The sequence below is a fragment of the Haliotis asinina genome, chromosome 14 (genome assembly GCF_037392515.1).
Source record: "Haliotis asinina isolate JCU_RB_2024 chromosome 14, JCU_Hal_asi_v2, whole genome shotgun sequence".
In the NCBI taxonomy this organism is placed as follows: Eukaryota; Metazoa; Mollusca; class Gastropoda; order Lepetellida; family Haliotidae; genus Haliotis; species Haliotis asinina.
This window is the reverse complement of record NC_090293.1, coordinates 45,525,112-45,545,834: the sequence shown is the minus strand read 5'-3', so window position 1 is coordinate 45,545,834 and position 20,723 is coordinate 45,525,112. Positions and strand designations below refer to the sequence as shown.

The 20,723-nt window shown below is 40.5% G+C and overlaps 1 protein-coding gene across 1 annotated transcript in view; it reads right to left on the bottom strand.

Annotated features, from left to right (window-relative positions):
• Positions 1–9,254: 9,254 nt before the first annotated feature.
• The window catches only part of LOC137261424 (atrial natriuretic peptide receptor 1-like), a 53,569-nt gene continuing 42,100 nt past the window's right edge, over positions 9,255–20,723 (bottom strand). Inside the window, exons 11-23 of the mRNA XM_067799171.1 lie at positions 20,066–20,143; positions 19,538–19,642; positions 19,031–19,102; positions 18,216–18,384; positions 16,992–17,135; positions 16,372–16,540; positions 15,580–15,726; positions 14,153–14,276; positions 13,348–13,416; positions 12,569–12,743; positions 11,295–11,393; positions 10,875–10,966; positions 9,255–10,580 (exon numbers count right to left, since the gene is read on the bottom strand). Coding sequence (XP_067655272.1) covers positions 10,134–10,580; positions 10,875–10,966; positions 11,295–11,393; positions 12,569–12,743; positions 13,348–13,416; positions 14,153–14,276; positions 15,580–15,726; positions 16,372–16,540; positions 16,992–17,135; positions 18,216–18,384; positions 19,031–19,102; positions 19,538–19,642; positions 20,066–20,143 — 1,890 coding nt within the window. The 3' untranslated portion in view covers positions 9,255–10,133. The remainder of the gene's footprint in view (positions 10,581–10,874; positions 10,967–11,294; positions 11,394–12,568; positions 12,744–13,347; positions 13,417–14,152; positions 14,277–15,579; positions 15,727–16,371; positions 16,541–16,991; positions 17,136–18,215; positions 18,385–19,030; positions 19,103–19,537; positions 19,643–20,065; positions 20,144–20,723) is intronic.

The window sequence follows — 20,723 nt, the reverse complement described above, 5'->3', positions numbered from 1 at the left end:
GAAACTCGACCAGAAATCGGCCATCTCTGAACATATTCTCAAGAACCCTGAACACTCAATTCGATGGGAGGACACTAGGATACTATCTACCAACAACAACAACTGGCGCCAAAGGAAACTGCAAGAGGCCATCGAGATCCGGAGACAGAAACCAGCCATCAACCGCGACCAAGGAGTGTACCTACCAAGTGCCTGGGACTTATTGATAAATTAATCTCATCTACCTGTGTACATTCTATCTATGTAATTCATGTATAGCCTATCTACCCGAGTACATACTTGTGTTTGTACATCACCAACCCTCATGTATACATGCTCACCCCCTATCGTGTGTTATGTACATCATCCTATCATGCGTAATGTATCACCATTGGCTTCCATCCTTATCCCCAATCATGTTATGTAAACATATCCAATCAACTGTAATGCATTACCGTTGGCTTCCATCATTGTTATCTTAACTATCGGCTTCCTATCAGTGCTTGTTTATACTAGCTTTCGTTAACTCATTCCACTTGTTACTTTGTTATTGTTTTACCTGTACATATAAATACACCTCTGTATCCCTTTCTCAATCACCTGATGAAGGAGTAAGCATTAACTCCGAAACGTTGTGTTCTCTCATAAAGAAGTTGATATCCATAAAATCTTCATTCTTATGTATTTACACTTCTAAATGACATTCAAAGACTTGAAGCTAGGGATGGATCAGAATGAGGAGGTTCTTCTTTTTTTCTTTTTTTTTTCACACGTCAAGGCAACGTTTTGGCTAAAACGCAAGAAATCGGGACATTTAGCATGAGATCCAGAACGATTATTCCCCCAAAAGGCTCAAATCAAATTTTGTTTCGGCTTATTGACTGTTTGTGATTGTTTACAGGCACAGGAATATATAACTTGGCATGACAGGATACAAACTATTGTGTTTGTAATTATCGAGTCACATCGTGTATGTTTGTTTATTATATTACATGCTGCGTGTATGCATATCTTCTTTTGATGAACTGTTTGAACTATATACTTTCAACATAAAGTGAACCCTCGATAAACCGGAATGTCTCCCGGGAGCATTTATGAATATTTTCCCCTAAAAGGATTACTCGTTAATCCAGAACGCCTCAATCCGGACGATTTTAAAGAATACAGTGGTACCCTAGTGGTTAATGTGTTTGCTTGTCATGCTGAAAACCGGGTTCGAATTCCCCACAAGAGTACAATGTGTGAATCCCATTTCTGGTGTTCCCCACAGTGATATTGCTGGAATAGTGCTAAAAGGGGCGTAAAACCACACTTACTCATTGAAACACTATTATCTTTCGGATTAACAAGGTTTCATTTCGGATTAACAAGGTTTCATTTATTTCATTTTTTTTTTATTTGATGTAACTAATTTTATTTTTATCATTACAAGAGATGGGTCGTAGACAAAGCATAACACTAAACTACTGAAATACTGTAGGAATGAATACAGTACTATTAAATAACATACTAATGTGACTGTGCTTGATATCCCAAAGTCTACCATCTGTCAAGCACATTCATCCGGTGACTGGCTTGACTTACGTAACGTTGGAACAACATGTGAACGTACGATAGCTAATCACATACGTATCTGTTCAGAGATTTCTGATGTGTTAGATTACGGCTGGGGCTCATAGGGTAATGGCAAGTTGGTGATGGTGTGTATTTTTGCACTGTAATTGTACACGAGACTTTAGTAAGTTTCCTTCTGTATATCAGATATCGGCACTCGTGTGAATGGAACATGATTGTATGGTGCAGCCTATTTAAAGAAATAAATGCGTGAACAGCTAAAACAGTGTATAGATTTTATTTATCTTAAAGCAACACTGAGTTTTATGCTCAAGTCTGAACAAGGCAATCCAGTGATATAATATTGATATATTAAACATTGATGTACACAAATGTGATGATGTCAACCAACTGTTAAGTCGAATCCATATGTGTGTAAAGCTTTTATTGGTTTTGAATCAGCTTTACACTCAAGTCTTGACAACACAATCCAGTGACTGACATCATGAGCACCGATTCAGTTAGGATATGATGGCATATTTCAACCAGCTAAAGCCATGTTTAGTGTAAAGATTGTATTTGCTTTTTTTAAAGCAGCTCAACTAATTTCCAGCTATTAGGCGGCTGTGATAAATACGCATGTATCCAGTGATTAACATCATGAGCATCCATCTACGCAGATGGGATATAATGACATGGGTCAACCAAACAGTTAGAGCCCTGCTGAGTGTATATTCCATCTAGTAGACGGCTGCTGTAAATAATCCAGTCTGGATAGAACAATCCAGTGACTGACATCATGAGCAACGATGTACGAAAATAGGTTACGTTTCTGACGAACCCATCTCGTTAGTCGCCCCTTAAGACAAGAAGGTTACTTTAGATTCGATCTATGTTCGTCATTTCCGACTGCCACTTTCTGTTCATTTGATTTACTTTAATATCAGGTACATCAATTAAATTTCGCAACAACGTTCTGTTATGTGCATACACTGTAGTGTGTCGAATACTCTTAAACACTCACAACCTTATATCGAAAATCCGTTTGTATCGAAGTACTTGTTTAGTTTAATGCAGTAAGCTTCAATTGTAACTAACACTTTTAAAGAATTGATGTTTAGCGAACTGTGTCTTTGGTCCTGGTCACACTCACTGTATATTTTAGCCGAACAGCGACTACTACGGTTACAACGAACTCCGGTTACAACGAACTCCGGTTATAACGAACTCCGGTTACAACGAAATGGAAAACACATCTCAGATCAATCATTCGTTAATACCTCCATTCATGGTTTAATCGATCTGTATTTCTAAGACAAGTCACCCGAACTACTGCACATGAGTCTTCACAAGTGCAAATTTACACCAGACACAATACTGTTCCCTTGTTAGACATACGTGTTGTAGGATCAGGGAGCCGAGTTATATTTCACCACTTGAAATACTTAGGAGGTCGAGTGAGGAGTTGCACCATGGAGGCGCCAGACTTGTTGTAGCTCGACAAAGTGATTGAGACCACCTAGTATTACGGAAGCTGTTGACCTACTTTCATGAGTTCACTGCGACATTTTAAGAAATATATGGAAATAAACAATTATTATTTTTGCTTTTCGGTATTTAACTATATTTTTAACTCGGCGAAAAAGAACTTATATCGAGTTTGTTTTTGTAATGTAAACGGAAATTGAGAGAAAATATGCCATTTCAAAAAAGTAGTGGTACTGGATTTACAAATTGATTGATAAAATGCACGTGATGAAGCTAAGGGAACAGATGGTGAAGAGAAATTAAGGGTAAATGGGACAATTTATTCCATTCCTTTGGTAATATGTTATCTGTATGGACATATAATACTTTGTCTTATCTGCGTTGGTATTGGCTAGTGGTATGCCCGCTAACTGGAATATCCCCTACTTTTTCTGAACAGTATATTTTATGCAGACTCTAGTCAACACCCATCCCAGTATGTGCTTCGTGTTACTGAAGCAGGATTGTGCTACCAAAGTATATATACGGAAATAAGAAGAGGATTTTCTTTCTTTTGGGCGTTGTGGTGAGAGGGGAGGATGAGGACGCAAGGTGTGTGTGTGTGTGTGTGTGTGTGTGTGTGTGCGCGCGCGCGCGCGCGCGCTCGCGTGCGTGTGTGTTGGGGTGGGGGAGGGGGCGGGGAGGGGTCAGAGTAGGCAAAAGCGCGCTGAACGGTACAACAATCACTGTAGTCACCACTACTTGTCGCGTACACACGTCATTGAAAACATGGGTTGTATTTAGATATATATCGCCAAGTCAAGTATCTCGGCATAATCTCTCTTAACCACCGATATCGAATCTTCCATTCATTTCTAAGTTTTATTACATTTCATATTGCAATATATTGTTTTATTTTTATCATAATTTATTATTACAGATTGGTATTAGTAAGCAAATATAGTAAATAGCTTGAGCATTACGTTTCCCAGTTATTTATTTCTGGACGTCGGTGAAGGATGTTGGCTGTGAACTGCCGGATGTCGGCCTGGGAGACACTTATACGGTGACGTCCTGCGGCAAAGAGACGTGGTCCAGAGCTGACATGGCGAGCTAAATGATCAAGAAATGCCCTTCCTCTAATGACCAGCTGTGTTTTCATGTGATCCCTTATTTTTTCCCTCAGATTGCTGTCGCTATCGCCCTATGTTGCTACTGACTATTGCTATCACAAGAGTTGTTTCCGCTCTATAGTCAACCAGGAATTAACGCTACGTCAGTACTGCAGTATCATGCCGTGTTAGAGTAATGAGAGAGGAAATCTCGAAGCGGTGCAGCTCGAAGACGTGTTCCACTACGGTGAACTCCATTTTGACCTAGACAAACCTACAAATATAATGGAGCCGAACCGGGATTGACACCCACGGCCATAGCGCCTACAGTAAGGGACGCAACTCTGCCTAGCGAATCGTGGCCCCAGAGGCGACTTGACCACACACTCTCCCGGGAAAGAAGACATATAACGGCCAAATTAATGGTCCAGTTAATCAATGACCAAACAAACTGACCAATCAGTTACTGATCAAAGTGATCATGAGTTTGATTATGCATGTATGTGTTAGGCGAAGACGTACTGTATCTGAACTTCAAACAACAGTTCCATTGCCTTCACCTTCACAGAAAACACGTGTTTCAATTTAATTTTATTATTCCAGCGTCACAATGAAACTAACTGAACCTGCATTTGCAAGCTGGTGGCGATCTGTGGACAATGAAGTCTGGACCAGACAATCCAGTAGTTGGCATCTTGCCATCTACGTAGAAGAGATATGGTGACATATGACAACCAAATAAGCGAGGCTGACCACCACCCCATCCTGCTAGTCGACTCTATGACAAAGCATGGGATCATTTCAGACCCGGATCTTCACGGACTTGACGATAATACCTACTCAAGCCCACCCACTCACTCTACCCTCACATTGTCAATTATATCTATTGTGAAATGAGCTACAGTGTGACATGTGACCACACTACATACCACTCATTTCCTGAAAGACTTAAACAATGGCAAAATAATTCCTGTGTCGATATCTGACTTTCAGAGTCCACTCTGTCCCCTATTATGAGTGCATCTCGATGGGCCATTAAGCCCCTTTGTCCAACACAGAGTCGTTCCTCTTATTAATATTAACAGCTAGATATCCAGATGACGATACATATACCATTTAAAAAAGAACCGCCTCTAAAATATCATTTAAAAATAGGGATATTGCATTTACAAGACTGATACAGTGCAAATGATGAAGCCAAGGGGGTAACAGATGGTGAAGTGATACCAAGGGAAAATATGACAATGTATTGCTTTTTTTTTTTTTTTTTTCGGGGGGGGGGAATGTTTCATCTGTATCGATAAATATTACTTTTTTCTCATATGCATTGGTACTGCTGGAGGTATGCTCGCAAAATGGAAATGGAAGATCCTCTACTTTTTTTAATGGTATATGTGTTGTTTGTTTTTCTGATCGCTGGATTAGTAGAAGTTAATCCTCAATACAGGCATAAAATGAGGATAAGAGGCAAGCCAAAAACACAGACCTTTCATATTCAGCAGAGACTCTTGCCAAAAGCAGGGTTTATTGTATAATCCAGACTATATCATTCGCATGCGCCATTACATCACCTTGAGAGACTGATGACAGGTGATGTACACCATTAGCTGAACTTTCCCTGAGTCATTGGTGTCACAAAAACATGCGTGAGCAAGTCAATTGTTAACCCAAGTCGTACATGTGCGGCAAATTTGGTGACGTCATCAACAAGTTTACCATAAAACTTTTTATAATCTGTGTATAAGTGCGAAATGTCGACATAAAGGTTGGGACTGCTAGCTTAATGCTCGGGGGATTGTTGACGAATGGAAAGTTGAAGTCTTTCTTCTTATCATTTATTCTTGTTGGGAGATTATTCTCACTCCGGATCTTTCTGTAGATTTATGGAACTGACGATGAAGTCTCACTTTATTTCCAGTTTACTTTGGTGAGCACACAATTGGGCATTTGAGTGAGTGAGTGAGTGAGTTTACGCCGTACTCAGCTATATTCCAGCTGTAAATAATCGAGTCTGGTTTAGACAATCCAGTGATCAACAACATGAGAATCGATCTGCGCAACAGTAAACCGATGACATGTGTCAACCAAGTCAGCGAACCTAACCATCCGATCCCGTTAGTCGCCTCTTACTACAAGCATAGTCGCCTTTGATGGCAAGCATGGGTTTCTGAAGGCCTATTCTACCCCGGGACCTTCACGGGTCTTGGGCATTTGATACCTTCTGAACAGATAATGGGTTTCCTAAAGGTCTAGAAATCAGCGATATGCCCTCAAACAGTTTAAGGATTCTCCTGTCTGCTTGGTTGTTTGTTAACACTTTATTTCAGCAGTATGACGTCAGTATCAAATTATCGAGTGTGAAAGGAAGAATCCAGGGGCTGATATTACGAACAACGATCCATTCCATCGGGTTAGGATGACATGAAGTCACCAACCACGGTCAACTAGCTAACCTATTCTGAGCTTGAAACATCATCTGGATATTTGTTAATTTAAGGTCGAATCCCAAAGTGGCAAGCCCTTCATTCCTAAGTCCCACTTCAGAGTCACGCTTCCACTTGTTAAAAATACCGCCTGATCAAAATGAAAATGACGTAATCCAAATGAACTTTGATGACTGGTAGGCAAACCTCAACCAGGCAACTTCTCAAAGTGCCCTCAAAGGTTCGACCTGTACAAACATCACTCCTTGGAAATTGTTTGCACACTTGCACTTCAAAGGTCTTTGATCGAATTGTACTTTTAGAAGGTCATTTCACTTGCACATTACAACGGAGAAGGAACTGCAGTACTTGATATGTGGATACTAACATACGAGACATCGTACTTCAGTTGCACGTCCGAGTACTTCAACCAGATGAATACCACTTCCGATGTTTAAAGTTTATTCATTTCCCGAATGATGTCGCAACCCTCTCTTCCATTGGAAACATCCTTAAATCTGTCATTGTATCAGAAACTAGATTTCAGATTCTGATCCGTAATTGCGTTATTCCAATAAGCGAAAAATGTTATACTCATACACGTGTTACAATGGACCATAATATTCTTTCAGATCTGCCTTTCTGGAAGTTCCACTGAAAACATTTTCAATAGGAATTGTTTCAGAGCATGTATCAATGATTTCGAAATTTGGATCGATTCTTCTTGTCTTCTTACAAACATTACTCTGTATTTCAAGCTATAGTATTCACATTAAGAAAATTTAAAAATGTAAAAAAATGTTTTGGCTTTTTTTGCACCATATAAGTTGTAAAAATGAAACACAAACACATTACTCATGTGCGTGCGTACGATTGTCAGAGCACCGGAAGTCACGTGACCAAGTATTGCCGCAACGTAGTAATCGTTGTCGTTAATGAAGTGGACGTTTCCTGTAGTAGTTGATGCAACTGAGTGTTTGTGTAAACGGTATGTATGTATGTATGTATGTATGTATGTATGTATGTATGTATGTATGTATGTATGTATGTATGTATGTATGTATGTATGTATGTATGTATGTATGTATGTACACTTGAGTTTGTTCTAGAGGCTGGATCGGTTAAAATAATTGAAACGGGCACATTTCATTAAACTTGATTTAAAACTACCTATGTATATCGGAGAAATAGTTTGCAATCGTCTTTTAGGACTCCCAGACCCCCTGACGTTAGAATCGATCTTCGGTAATCAGTGCTTGTCAAAAGTGGCGACTAGCGGGATCGCCTTACACACGTCATTGTATCCCAGTTGCCTAGATCGATAAACATGCTCTAGACTACCATTATTGCTCATGCTGTTGGTCACTGGATTGTCTATCATGATCTGATTACTCATGTAAAGGTGGAATATTGCTTAGAGCGTTAAAGAACAAACTAATCAACCAACCTGAGTACGCTCAAATTCAACGCTTTTTTTCAACTTCGTCGCTTAGCTTAGAATTAAACCAACTCACTCAAGCAATTATCTTCAGCGCCTACGAAAATCACCTTGAATAAAAGACTAGCCCATATTGCCACAGGAAACGCGAGGTTTCGGCTTCGCTGAATTTGTTTGATGAATTGAAGCGTCTGAAAAATCTTTAGCTTAGTAATACCCTTGAATGTTTGTCACGTTAATTTGTTAGGGATTGAGTGGGTTAAGCTTCACCCAGCACTAATTACCCCCACCTCCTCTCTTCAGGTCAAATACTTCGTTCACTCTGGAACAGAAAGGTTGGGTTTTGTGGCTTTTTATTCGCTCGAGTATATCTGAAAATGCACACACTCTTAACGCTTGGAATATCTCGGTGCTTCAGACAAGAGCTTTCGCAAATTCACATTGAGTGCAGTTTCTCAACGAGGTTCTAAAAATAAACTGTACTCTTTTAAGTTGATTATTCATGCCAGTTTTGTTTGTAGCGTGGTGGCGAAACAAAGGGGTTTCAACAGTCATTTGATAGACATGAAAGAACAGAAACGTCGCACTGAAAGAATATTTTCGAAATAAACCAGCTAAATCCCCGTTCGTGAATGATACTATGACTGCAGATGCGACTGCAGATTCAAGCGTACTTTTGATATTTCTCATTCTCAACCTTATCGAGTGAAAGACATAAATGAAAGGGGGAGAATATCTCACTAATTATTTACCTAATTTGGAAATTTTAAAACGTATATCATTTAGTAATAGTCTTTGAAATTATTTAGAGCCTTAATCGATTTTGGCCATAATCACCCGTGTACATATTTTTCAAATGGGTGACATTTTGTGTGGAACTTTGGTTAGTTCTGCTTTCGTGCTCTCGCAAAGAACCTTGTTAGCTATTCATTTATTTTTTCTGTTGCTGCTCTTGGGCCAGTCTTTGAGTACGTGGACCTTTTGATTTATAAATAGAATGTTTCTTTTATATATATGTGGCAAAGCATTTGGTTTTGTAATCACTACTTCATCGACTGCTCAAACGGTAAACTTCAAATCAACTGAGTTTAGTTTTACGCCCCCTTTAACAATATTCCAGCAGTGTCAAGGCGGGGAACACAAGAAATTGGCTTCATAAGTTGTACTCATGTGGTAATCGAACACATTAACACATTAACACATTAACACATTAACACACGCATACTGTTGCACAGCGAGTACAACTAACTGCAACTAAACCGATCATCAAAGAGACAATAGATGCTGCTTGCATCATATTTTATTTCTGAACTAGTTACAACCAAGCATGAGGTGTAATCAAATACTTATACACGAGATTAATATATTGTAAATATGTCAACAAACACGTGTTATTAAAAACATATAACTGATGACAAACTGTATTGAACAAACGAAGTGACAATCAACAACGTGTTATTAAACATATTGCGTTATAAAGTGAATACAAGTGTGCAAGTGCAATAAACAAAATGATATAACTGCGAACACCGAATCAGCATACGGTTATAACTGTATTCACTTATATGATATATATAATACATACGTGCTACTGTGGAATATGATCGAAATCTAACAGGATTAGTATGATATAACCGTATTCAACTTCATATATATATGTATAGCATACGTGCTACTGTGCAATATGATCGAAAAGCAACGGGATTAGTATCACATACACAGTGGACATCATTCAGTTCAATAGATATAAATTCATTTCAATAAATATGATAAGATTCACTCAATAAATAAAGTAAGAATCAGATATGTGAAAACATTATCTTGAGGTAATTAATAACTCCCCTCTGTCCGTCACACCTGGGTGTAGCATTGAGCAGAAAGCGTTAACAAGTGATACCCACTCAACTAAATTTTGATTCGCATGATTGAATACTCGCTGTTCATTATCCTTCGCACAACAAAACTATGACAGTAAACATGTTTCCAGTATGCAAACTTGTAAACTAAATGGTTGAAGAACATAATTGCACTAGAAGAAATCTAGTACACCCCTTTGCTTTCCTCACTGTGCACTTCCCTTTGTAAACGGTATTTTCCATTCTGCTAACATAACATCACTTCTCCATCAGAACAACGTTCATCTCATCCACATCCAATTCTTCATCCATGGCGCTGGTCGTTACCCCGCTGACCAAGTACATCTTCAAGATGCGGTTCCTGAAACATGATCTTCTTCTCCGGCTTCAGCGAACTGTACTGCTCTACTTGGATGCGAACAACTTTACCTCTCGCTGGTGATGAATCTGTGTGGTTCCAGATGGGAGGTTCTATCGTACTCCACTGATCTCTGTCCAGATCAGGCCCAAGGGTCACTCCACTGTCGTCGGACTCGTTAGACTCAGCCCATCCGTCCAGCTTGACGCTTCTTTGGGGACTGTTGATTATGTCCTCTCTCGGAGAAGTCTCCACCTGGCCGTTGTGTTGATGATGCTGCTGCTGCTGCTGCTCTTGCTGGTGGTGGTGCTGCTGAACTTTCTGTTCCTGCTTCACATCTTTGGGTACTTCTTTCTCCCCAAGAAGCCAATATGTTGTTTGTAGTCCCTTTCCCTAAAATATAGATCAATTTCGTTATTGATCAATCCATACATACATACACGTGCACACTGACACACGCACACGCACACGCACACGCACACGCACATATTCCTGGTGTCCCTTGCCATGATATTGCTGGAATATTGCTAAAAGCTCACTCACACATGATGCATTCATGACACATCCATTCATCCACGCAAAAGAGCCAAAACACACACTTTCTGCATATTGGGTACATGTTTATGCAAAAACATGGCATGATTTTTGCTCACAACACACACGCACATCACACATACATAAACACACCTTCATAGGAACCTGCCCTCTCAGAGGTGTATCAAAATGGCCAACTTCGTCCAGTATGGCCTTCGTTGTGCTACTGAGGTGAATCTTCAAAGCTGAAGGGAGAAGGTGGACATTAAGAAAGTAGTAGGTTACGAAGTTATCAGTCATGGGTGAAGTTGACATTAAATGTTGTTGTCTTCAAATTCGAAACCCTTTCATCAGGCATGTGACATACTAAGTCTGAATTCTTCAGCACGTGTACGACATGTTCGGTGTGAGTTCTTCATCAGGTGCTTTACGCTCTACTCCTCGGGTGTCAACATATTCCATCTGATTACATTATTAGGTGTACGACTGTGGGACATAGTCCATCTGGGTCCATCGTCAGTTCATGGCCTGTTCCGTTTCCGTAACGTGTCTCAAGTACCGGTATCTCCTTACCTTCTCCCGTAGACTCCATCCTGGACGTTGTGTTGACGGTGTCTCCAAACAGACAATATCGCGGCATCTTCAGACCCACTACACCAGCAGCACATGGACCTGCAACATCGTCAGCGATAGACTGAAGTTCAAGCATGAAACACCTTACTCTTGAACCAGCATGACAGTCTACTTTGGAGTCATATGATTTCAGTCCACTAGAACACTAAGCAGAACACTTATATTTGTATGTTGGATAGGATATTTATATAGCGCACATTTCCATGCAACTAGTGCTTGCTCAAGGTGCTGGTATTTGTTTCCCTCCATCACTGGATGTCGATCTCAGTGTCACATCGTATTATCAATCTCAGCTCAGTGGGGAATATAGGACTCTTGCTGTCACTAGGCGAACAGAGTTTATTCGTGGCTTTCTAATCCTAACGAGGTACCCAATACAGAGTTGGGTGGACTGGGGCAGTACTTTGTCCAAGTTTACTGCACGTTGCTGTACCCGCAACTAGGTGTATGCAAGTATTCATGGGGGCCACCATCTAGCCAGAGGGGAATGTCCTGCCAGTAAATTGGTTCAAACCTAAGCATATTGGATGATGGTGAATTTACTCAGATGTATGGAACATCTTAAAGTCTTACTGGACCAATGGGCTGGCTAGCTGTAAATACAACTCGTCTCGGGCGATCGAACTGGTCTTATCTCACACACTGCATAAAGACAAAAATTTTCTTTGTCCATGCTGGTACAAGTACAAGATACATTATCTTACCTCACACATGAATGTCGCTTTCTGATTGGCTAAGCGCTATTCTATTATTTTCAATGTACCCCGCTTATTTTCAATGTACACCGCTGGGAATTCGGAACTCATCTGGTGCTTCATGGTAGTACTTCTTTGTCTCGAATAACACTGAATCACGCGTGAAGCACGGAAATTACCGATGTTTTGCGATTGAAAATCGATGGAAGGGAGATAACTCTAAATCAGTTTACCTTGTGTCGTCTGCAAAATGGTGATTCGCCTCGCATTCAATAGAAGTGCTTCAAACAGTTTAAAATTAAAATTCAGGTGTTCGGTAAGATAGATACGCTGTTCACTGGTCCCTCGGCGTCCATGGACTCATGTACCTTGAGGAACTTGAGGAACATAAACAAACCTCGAGGGTACATGAGGAACTTGAGGAACATAAACAAACCTCGAGGGTACATGAGCCCATGGCCCCCGAGGGACCAGTGAACAACGGAGAATCATCTACGTCCAAACCACAGGACTACACACCTGTATGTATCCCGATCCTGACGTTCAGTTTGTCCTGCGGTCTGTGTCTGAACACGAAGGTTTCCACCCCGGACAACAGCGCCAGTGCTAATCTACAGATCTCCACAGCATGACGTTGTCCGTTCCGGATCGGGAGCCCGGACACAACCATATATGCATCTCCGATTGTCTCCACCTGGGGAGACGAGCCAATATGTGTGGGGTGAATGGTTCAATACGTGAAGCATGATGAGACAATCTGTCTCACAGATTGTGAGATTGTGGCATTGGAAAATATTACCGGGTAATAATTTCCCGAACCCGCCATTACCAACATTCTGGTCACCAGATTCTTGTGAGGTATTAAGAAGTTGCTGAATAAAAAAAAAAACAAGTGTATGGAACTTCTTATTTGTAAACACAACGTTTCTAGGCCCCTTCCTATCCCTTTTTTTTTGGGTGATTCGGGTGAAGAAGGGGCAGGAAGTGGCCCAGAAACGTTATACAATAAATAAGAAGTTGCCATCTATATACTTGCCTTATATATTCTATATATGGAATTTATAATAGGACACCAAACATTTAATGATACTTTTTTAACACGGCCACGAATCAGACCAAACACTATCAATGCTTTAAGGAAAAGGTTCTGTTGGTTTTGTGTGTGTGTGTATGTGTTTTCTTTTACTACTTTGTTTTTAATTTCTTTTTATTTTTGTTTATTTGTTTTTGTTTTGTTGTTGTTTTGTTTTGTTTTGGTTTGGGGTTTTTTTGTTTTTTATTTAACCTTCTCAACTCACCTTGTAGACGTCGTAGTTATCTATGGCGCTGTCAAACAAGGAGTAAAGGTCGCTCAGGAAGGTCACCACCTGCGGAAAATATAACATTAATCTTGAAGTCTGTGTCACAGAAGTGAGAGGATTGTTGTGACAGTGTTCCGTGCTGTAGCAGGCTTTGGCCATGTGGTAGTAAGCTCATAGTGAATGAGTGATAATCCAGCTTTGTGCCGGTCTGTACATTATCCAATCTGGACCACACAATCAGGTGACCAACATCATGAGCATCGACCTATGCAAATGGGATACGGTGACACGTGTACACCAAGTCAGCGAGTCTGATCTCCAGCACCGCAATCTAACCCACTCAGCCACCTCGACTTTCACAAAAATAAGTCAGACATCTGTTAGATGTTGCTGCTTGTGCCAGACTTTGAGAATGTGGGTTTGAATCCCGGGCAGGACTTAACATACAAAAGTAATAACAGAAAATAATACTATCCATTACGAAAAGCATGGATTACTAAAGATCAGTTCTAACCCTGATCTTCAAGGGTCTCAGGACTTGCATTATCATCAGTATTTCGCATTGCAGTAAGCCACGGTGACAAGCCTAGAGCCAGAATCATCACGAACTAAGGGAATGTAGTATACTATGATGTCTCTGGACGCCTGGTGGTTAATGTCATGAGCACCGACCCACCCCCTTTGACTGTACATGAACCAATGGTCTAAAACCATGAACAAACACACTTAACTTGACTGACGACTTCATTATCAGGACCGTCACAAATGTGACCACACTGTCAGTATAGGGAATCACACTCACCTCCATTGGGGTACTCTCCGAACACATGGACGTAAAGCCGACAACATCACTGAAGAAGATGGTGACGCTCTCATACGTCTCTGGGACAACAGACTTTCCTTGCTTCAGTTGCTCGGCAACCGACCTGTCAATAAAACCAGTTGGTCAAAAGCAAAGCGATTTCAGGTTATCATAACATTACGTCTATAACATGTCTCGACATTTAACGACCAATGAAGCCCATGAGGTATATGTAGAAAGGCGTGGTTGAGGCCTTGGCTGACGACGCCATGAAGTGGAAATTGCGATCATATTAAAATACAATAGATATAATTTCGATGTAATATGAAATTAATTGCACAATGTTTCAGATTTTCCAGATTATACAGAAATAAAAAAAGCACCATTCTATTGTATATCAAAGTTTATCCATCCACCACCGAACCACATCACCTGCCATCAACACATCATACAAAATGCATAGCTTTTAAAAATGGCAAGTTTGTTTTAACAGTATATAGATGTAATATCGACTGTATTATATGTGTCCAAACAATCTCGTATAAAGCTTTCGATGAGCTCGTGGGCACGTAAACACCCGAAGAGTCGAGTTGAAAATGAATCTTCAGACTCTATGCTTGTCGTAAGAGGCGACCACTGCAATTGTTTGACACACGTCATTGTAACCCAATTGCGTATTGTTGATTACCGTAATGGATCATGTATTAGGAATCAGAAATTTGCAAACATCGAAAAGATTTTTTTGTTCAGATTTAACTGGACCACCTCACTGGAGAACCTGTTCATCTGGATTGATCTAGAGTGAGTGAATGAGTTAAACTGTGTCGCTACATGGGCAATATTTCAGCCATGTCGTGACGAGAACCACTGATATTATACATAAATGTGAATAGTAAATATCTGTCAACGAAGGACAGTAGAAGAACTAGATTATCACATACACATATTTAAAACTAGTGATTAAATCGAAAACAGTGTAACTACAGAGGACGATTAATATAAAAACGGGCTATAGATCGCCAACAACTGAAGGTAAATCGCCATACCAGGGTCCATGGGGACTTACAGTACTTTTGGCGATTGTCGGGAAATTTAGTCGAACTTATGTACTTTTATACAAATATACTGCGTTTAAAATCGGGGACGCAAAAATTAAACTATGAGAATTGATCTTGAACATTTCAGTGGAAACGCTACTGTTTATAAATGATGTATTCGTGGAAAGGATTGACCAAAGTCCTTCAAGGGTTCTTTTTATTCGAAAATAGTTAAATATTATTTTGGCCAAGCCATTCGACAGCCTATTCAACTGGGCTGATCGTGGAGCTTTAAGTGGGAACTGTATACTTATGGATAATGTATTCGTGAAACGGAATGATCAAAGACCTTCAAAGTTTATGCAATAGATGATTAAATGTTGGTCTTACTTTGGAAGGATCTGGTACAGGAGTGCTTCCGACTTCTTCTTCTCGGCAATGAGCTGTTGCGTCCTGTCCTCCACGATGTCCTCAAGGTTGGATGCGTAGTCCTCAAGGCGGTGAATCAACGCCTCAACGATGTTGTCAGTCTTGGACCTGTTGGAAACAATACACTGAGATATACGTTGTCAGCCTTAGAGTTGGAACCAACACATGTGTTTACTGGTATGTGAGTGAGTGAGGGAGTTTAGTTATACGACAAGCATGGGTTTCAGAAGAAAAAGTCTAACCCGGATCTTCAAGGGAGTTAACTGGTGTGGACATTAAATAGGCGTAGCTATTGTCCTTGATACAATTACAATCGAGTTCTACTTAATACCCCGCGAGTATATGTCAAGTATTTTCTCGTTTTTTCCATCCCCTTTTTAAATCATTATTACTTTGGGGTTTTTGTTGTTAACATCGAACATGTTTCTTTGTTTTTCTTTTTTTTATATTTAAACTCGTTTTTCTCATTACTTCTAATATTTTCTCGTCGTTTCGATTTTCTAAAATAACGGAAGTATAATTGAAGTAATGAGAAGAAACAGGAAAGTTTAAGAAAATAATTGAAATATCGAGACAATAATAGAAGTAACGAGAGTTCGGAATTATGAAAAAATGGTCAGTTAATTCTAAATATCGAGAAATATCGATTAAATATCACTGGCAGTGAAAATGTCTACAATGACTATGCAAAACTAAACTCACTCACAAACTCACTCTACACTGAATGACTGGCCTGTAGAATCCCTGTCTTACCCTTGTAGATTTCGAAGTGTTTTGGTAATGGCGTCGAAGTTGGGCCTTTCATCTGGGTTGTCCGCCCAGCACTGGTGCATGAGTTCATGAACTCCCTTGGGGCCAAATGCTTGGTTGACCTTGGGGCGGAAAGGTGGGTTATCGTGGCTCGCCACGCGCTCCACTATATCTGGAAATATACACGACGTCACACGCTGAGTGAGTGAGTTTAATCCAGTCATTTGCCAGCTCAAACACGTAAGACTATAGATTGGTTGCTATTGCTCAGTGCATAACCTTCAATTGTCAATTAGCTCATCTAAGTCTGACCACGGCCATAACGCAGTGAGTGTACCTCTGTATATATTTTCCTGTCAAGCAGGGTCTCGGATTAAATATCTATGATAATTACGATTGGTTCCTCATTAGGTGAGCTGTTACTTCAGCTAATGTGACGGAATCGTAAATAAATGGCCGTTACAAATGGCCATATTGATGACTGACCTTGACCTACTAAGGCTACATTCTCACATACAGTACCTCAGCGTTGCCTGAATGGTCCGTGAGCTGATTATAAGTAAACCGTGAACGAATTATGGCCACAGGGCTCTCAGTCAGAAGAACAGTTCTTTATTCCTTACCTTGAGGATCCATAATGCCTCGATAAGTATCATATGGAGCAGACCGGACAAGCATCTCCTCCAGGATGATGCTAAAGCTGAAGACATCCCCCTTCGGCGTCTCCCCCTCATCCAACAGGTGCTCGGGCGCCACCCACAGCAACTCTGCACATATCCAGTAAATAGCGTGACGTCATGAAGACAGATACAAGTGTCTGATAGTGTGAATACGAAATAACAATGAAAGGTTACAATGTACATGGCTGTATTTGTGACATAATGTTTTATGAATTACACAGCCGTGCTGATGTGGATAGAAGGTCGACGGAAGATTGCTGTTTCGGTTGAGTGGTTTAACCACAAATACAGTAGAATCTGTCTAAACCGGCACTGGGGCGGTGGGGTAGCCTAGTGGTTAAAGCGTTCGCTCGTCACGCCGAAGACCCGGGTTCGATTCCCCACATGGGTACAATGTGTGAGGCCCATTTTCTAGTGTCCCCCGCCGTGATATAGCTGGAATATTGCTAAAAGCGGCGTAAAACCAAACTCACTCACTCACTCACTAAACCGGCACTCATTGGGACTGTAGAGATAGTTTAGACAATGTGCTGTATTGTAGAGATGATGATAAATGTACAAGCCACGGATGGCCCTGAGATTGTATGACAGTGTTGATAGGATAAGACAGATGCCGGTTTTGACAGCTTCCACTGTATGTTAAAATGTAATATTTGTTGTTATCCTCCCTGAAAAAATAACATAAAACAAGGATTGGTCGCACCGCTGTAATGGCATCTCTGCCTGGGGTACCACTTCGGGTTGGAATCTTAATGATCTATCACTTTAGAAACACATGTACGCTAAATAAGAGTAATTACCTCGAAGGTGATGTTAAAGGTCATTTCACCTCCCCTGACGTTAAACATTGCGAGACGGTGGGATAATCTAGTGGTCATAGCGTTCGGTCGGCACGCCGAATGTCCGGGTTCGATCCCCATCATTAGTACAAGGTTTGAAGAATATTTCGGCGTCAACCGCCGTGATATTGCTGGAATATTGCTATTAGCGACGTAAAAGTATGCTCACACACGTTAAGAACTGTACGATGTTGTACACAAGTGGTGGCCCAGCACAATGAGTAAAACGTTTGTCCAACCGGAGACATACACATAGGTAACTGTGAAGTCTGTGAAGTCTGTGAAGTCTCTTCCTGAGAGTGTATTCATATTAGAAGTGTTTACTCACTCTCAAACTTAGCGTGTGTGTTTCCATCGTAATCTGTGCCCTTGGTACTTCTGAGACTATGTAGGCCGAAGTCTGTGACCTTAAGGGAGAACTTGCCGTCCACCACGCAATTGGATGACCTGAGGCAACCATGGCAACGAACATCTGATTTGTGAAGGTATGCCATACCCTGTGTGAAAAAGGTTTCATTGTTATGGTAGATGTTTTTCAAAAAATAAACATGTCATTGGGTAGGTGGTTAAATGGTTCGCTCGTCACGTCGGTGACCCGGGTTCGATTCTTCACATCTACATGTCTACATGTAAGAAGCTGTATGTAAACCTCCCCTGGCGATGTCTCTGAGCAGAGTCTATATGTAAGGAGTTATATTTAAACCTACCCTGGCGATGTCTCTGAGCAGAGTCTATAATTATGTAAGCAGCTATATCAAAACCTACACTGGCGATGTCTCTGAGCAGAGTCTATATGTAAGCAGCTATATTAAAACCTACACTGGCGATGTCTCTGAGCAGAGTCTATATGTAAGCAGCTATATTTAAACCTACACTGGCGATGTCTCTGAGCAGAGCCTATATGTAAGCAGCTATATTAAAACCTACCCTGGCGATGTCTCTGAGCAGAGTCTATATGTAAGCAGCTATATTAAAACCTACACTGGCGATGTCTCTGAGCAGAGTCTACATGAAAGCAGCTATATTTAAACCTACCCTGGCGATGTCTCTGAGCAGAGTCTACATGTAAGCAGCTATATTTAAACCTACCCTGGCGATGTCTCTGAGCAGAGTCTACATGTAAGCAGCTATATTTAAACCTACCCTGGCGATGTCTCTGAGCAGAGAGAGCCTGAATGTCCAGTCCAGCTTGATGTTATCATTCTGCAGTACATCCTGGAATACATCATTGCATCAGATAGTTACATGTTGTACAATCCGGCATACAGGCAGTGACACAATGCTAATTGTCCTGCGCACAGTGAAACTCGGAATATATCATCTTATACAATGTAAGGTGTTTCCTGTGGAAACGTGTCAACATAAACATTGACACTTCGGTTGTATCGAAGTACGTATAAGTCGATATTCTTTCGATAAATGAAGAGTTCGAGCTAACAGGTTTCAATGCTATTCGAGACTATTTCAAATTATACAATTGTACATCTATTTGACCATGAATGACTGTTATAAGTAGCATGTATACAACGCAAAAGCCAGATGATATCCAGCCTCGATTCTAAGAATAAATAGATTCCGTTGGCTGAAGAATGCATCATGATAACGTGAGTTGTCTATTATGAAATTGGCGAGAAATGCCGAATGAAATACCTGCAGGCTTCCTTTGTTACAATACTCTGTCAGGAGGTAATTTTTGCCGGGCTCAATGACTGCTCCCACAAATCTCGTCAAGTTCTCGTGTTGCAAATCTCGAACCTGCCAATAACGTTAAAGAGACAGGAGTCAGGTGAAAATATTTATGTCGATACCAGCCGATCCCTCAGCGAAACGAAGAAAAGGTGTATCATGCATATGTCACATATAAACTCTTCATCTCATTAATAATTTAATGAAGATCACGTTTTAACACCGCCAGATACGAGTTTATTACAAGGAGATTGTTTTGAATGTTAAATAAAGGATTGTATACGTTTTACAACATTTTCAAAGATCCGCAGAAATGCAATCACGTGATAATCTTGATATTTTACATGAGGAATGTTTTGCTTTTGGTTAAGGATTTGGGTATTAATTGTTAATACTTTCTTTCCATTTAATCAAATGGTTATTTTAGTTTTTTTCTGTTTTATTGTGGGGGGGGGGGGGGGGCGGGTCTAACAATCCATCAAATACACTCACCTGCTTGAACTCCATCAACACATTTCTGGTGAGGTCAATCTTGTCACATTCGATTCTCTTCAAAGCAACAGTTTCGCCCTAGCGTATCAAAGACGATCAGTTAAATCAGTGATATTGGGGTGTCAATGAAAGTATTACCAAACTTCAGGATCTGATAAAGCTAGTAGAGGCAAAGGAAATCTTGTAGATGTCAGGAACAGTAATAGAAAATATGGAGTTATCAAACTGATAATGCATAGTCCTCATGTGGGTCGCCCATCGAACTGCTTGGCGTGAGCTTATAGTGGTCCTACATCTCCATATTAGTACGATACATTGAGTCGAATATGTAATATGTCATAAGTTTCTGAAGAAAGCCTTGGTTACAGCTGACACGTACAACAGAAGTAACATCCGCATCTATAAGAATTAGATGCCACAAACAGATTCGTTTATCTATGCGTGCATCTGTCTATCATATTTTAGAGCTCACAGACCCTGTGAAAATTGGTCTTCAGAAACCCTAAGCTAAGGGTTACAACTAAGGGGATCGGATGGTCAGTCTCGTTCGAATCCCAATTGCCCAGGTCATGAAATTTATCATTGAATCGGCTGGATTGAATATGTACAGAGTGCATGGTTAAACAGCAAGCCATCCAATCATATTATGTGTCTATAT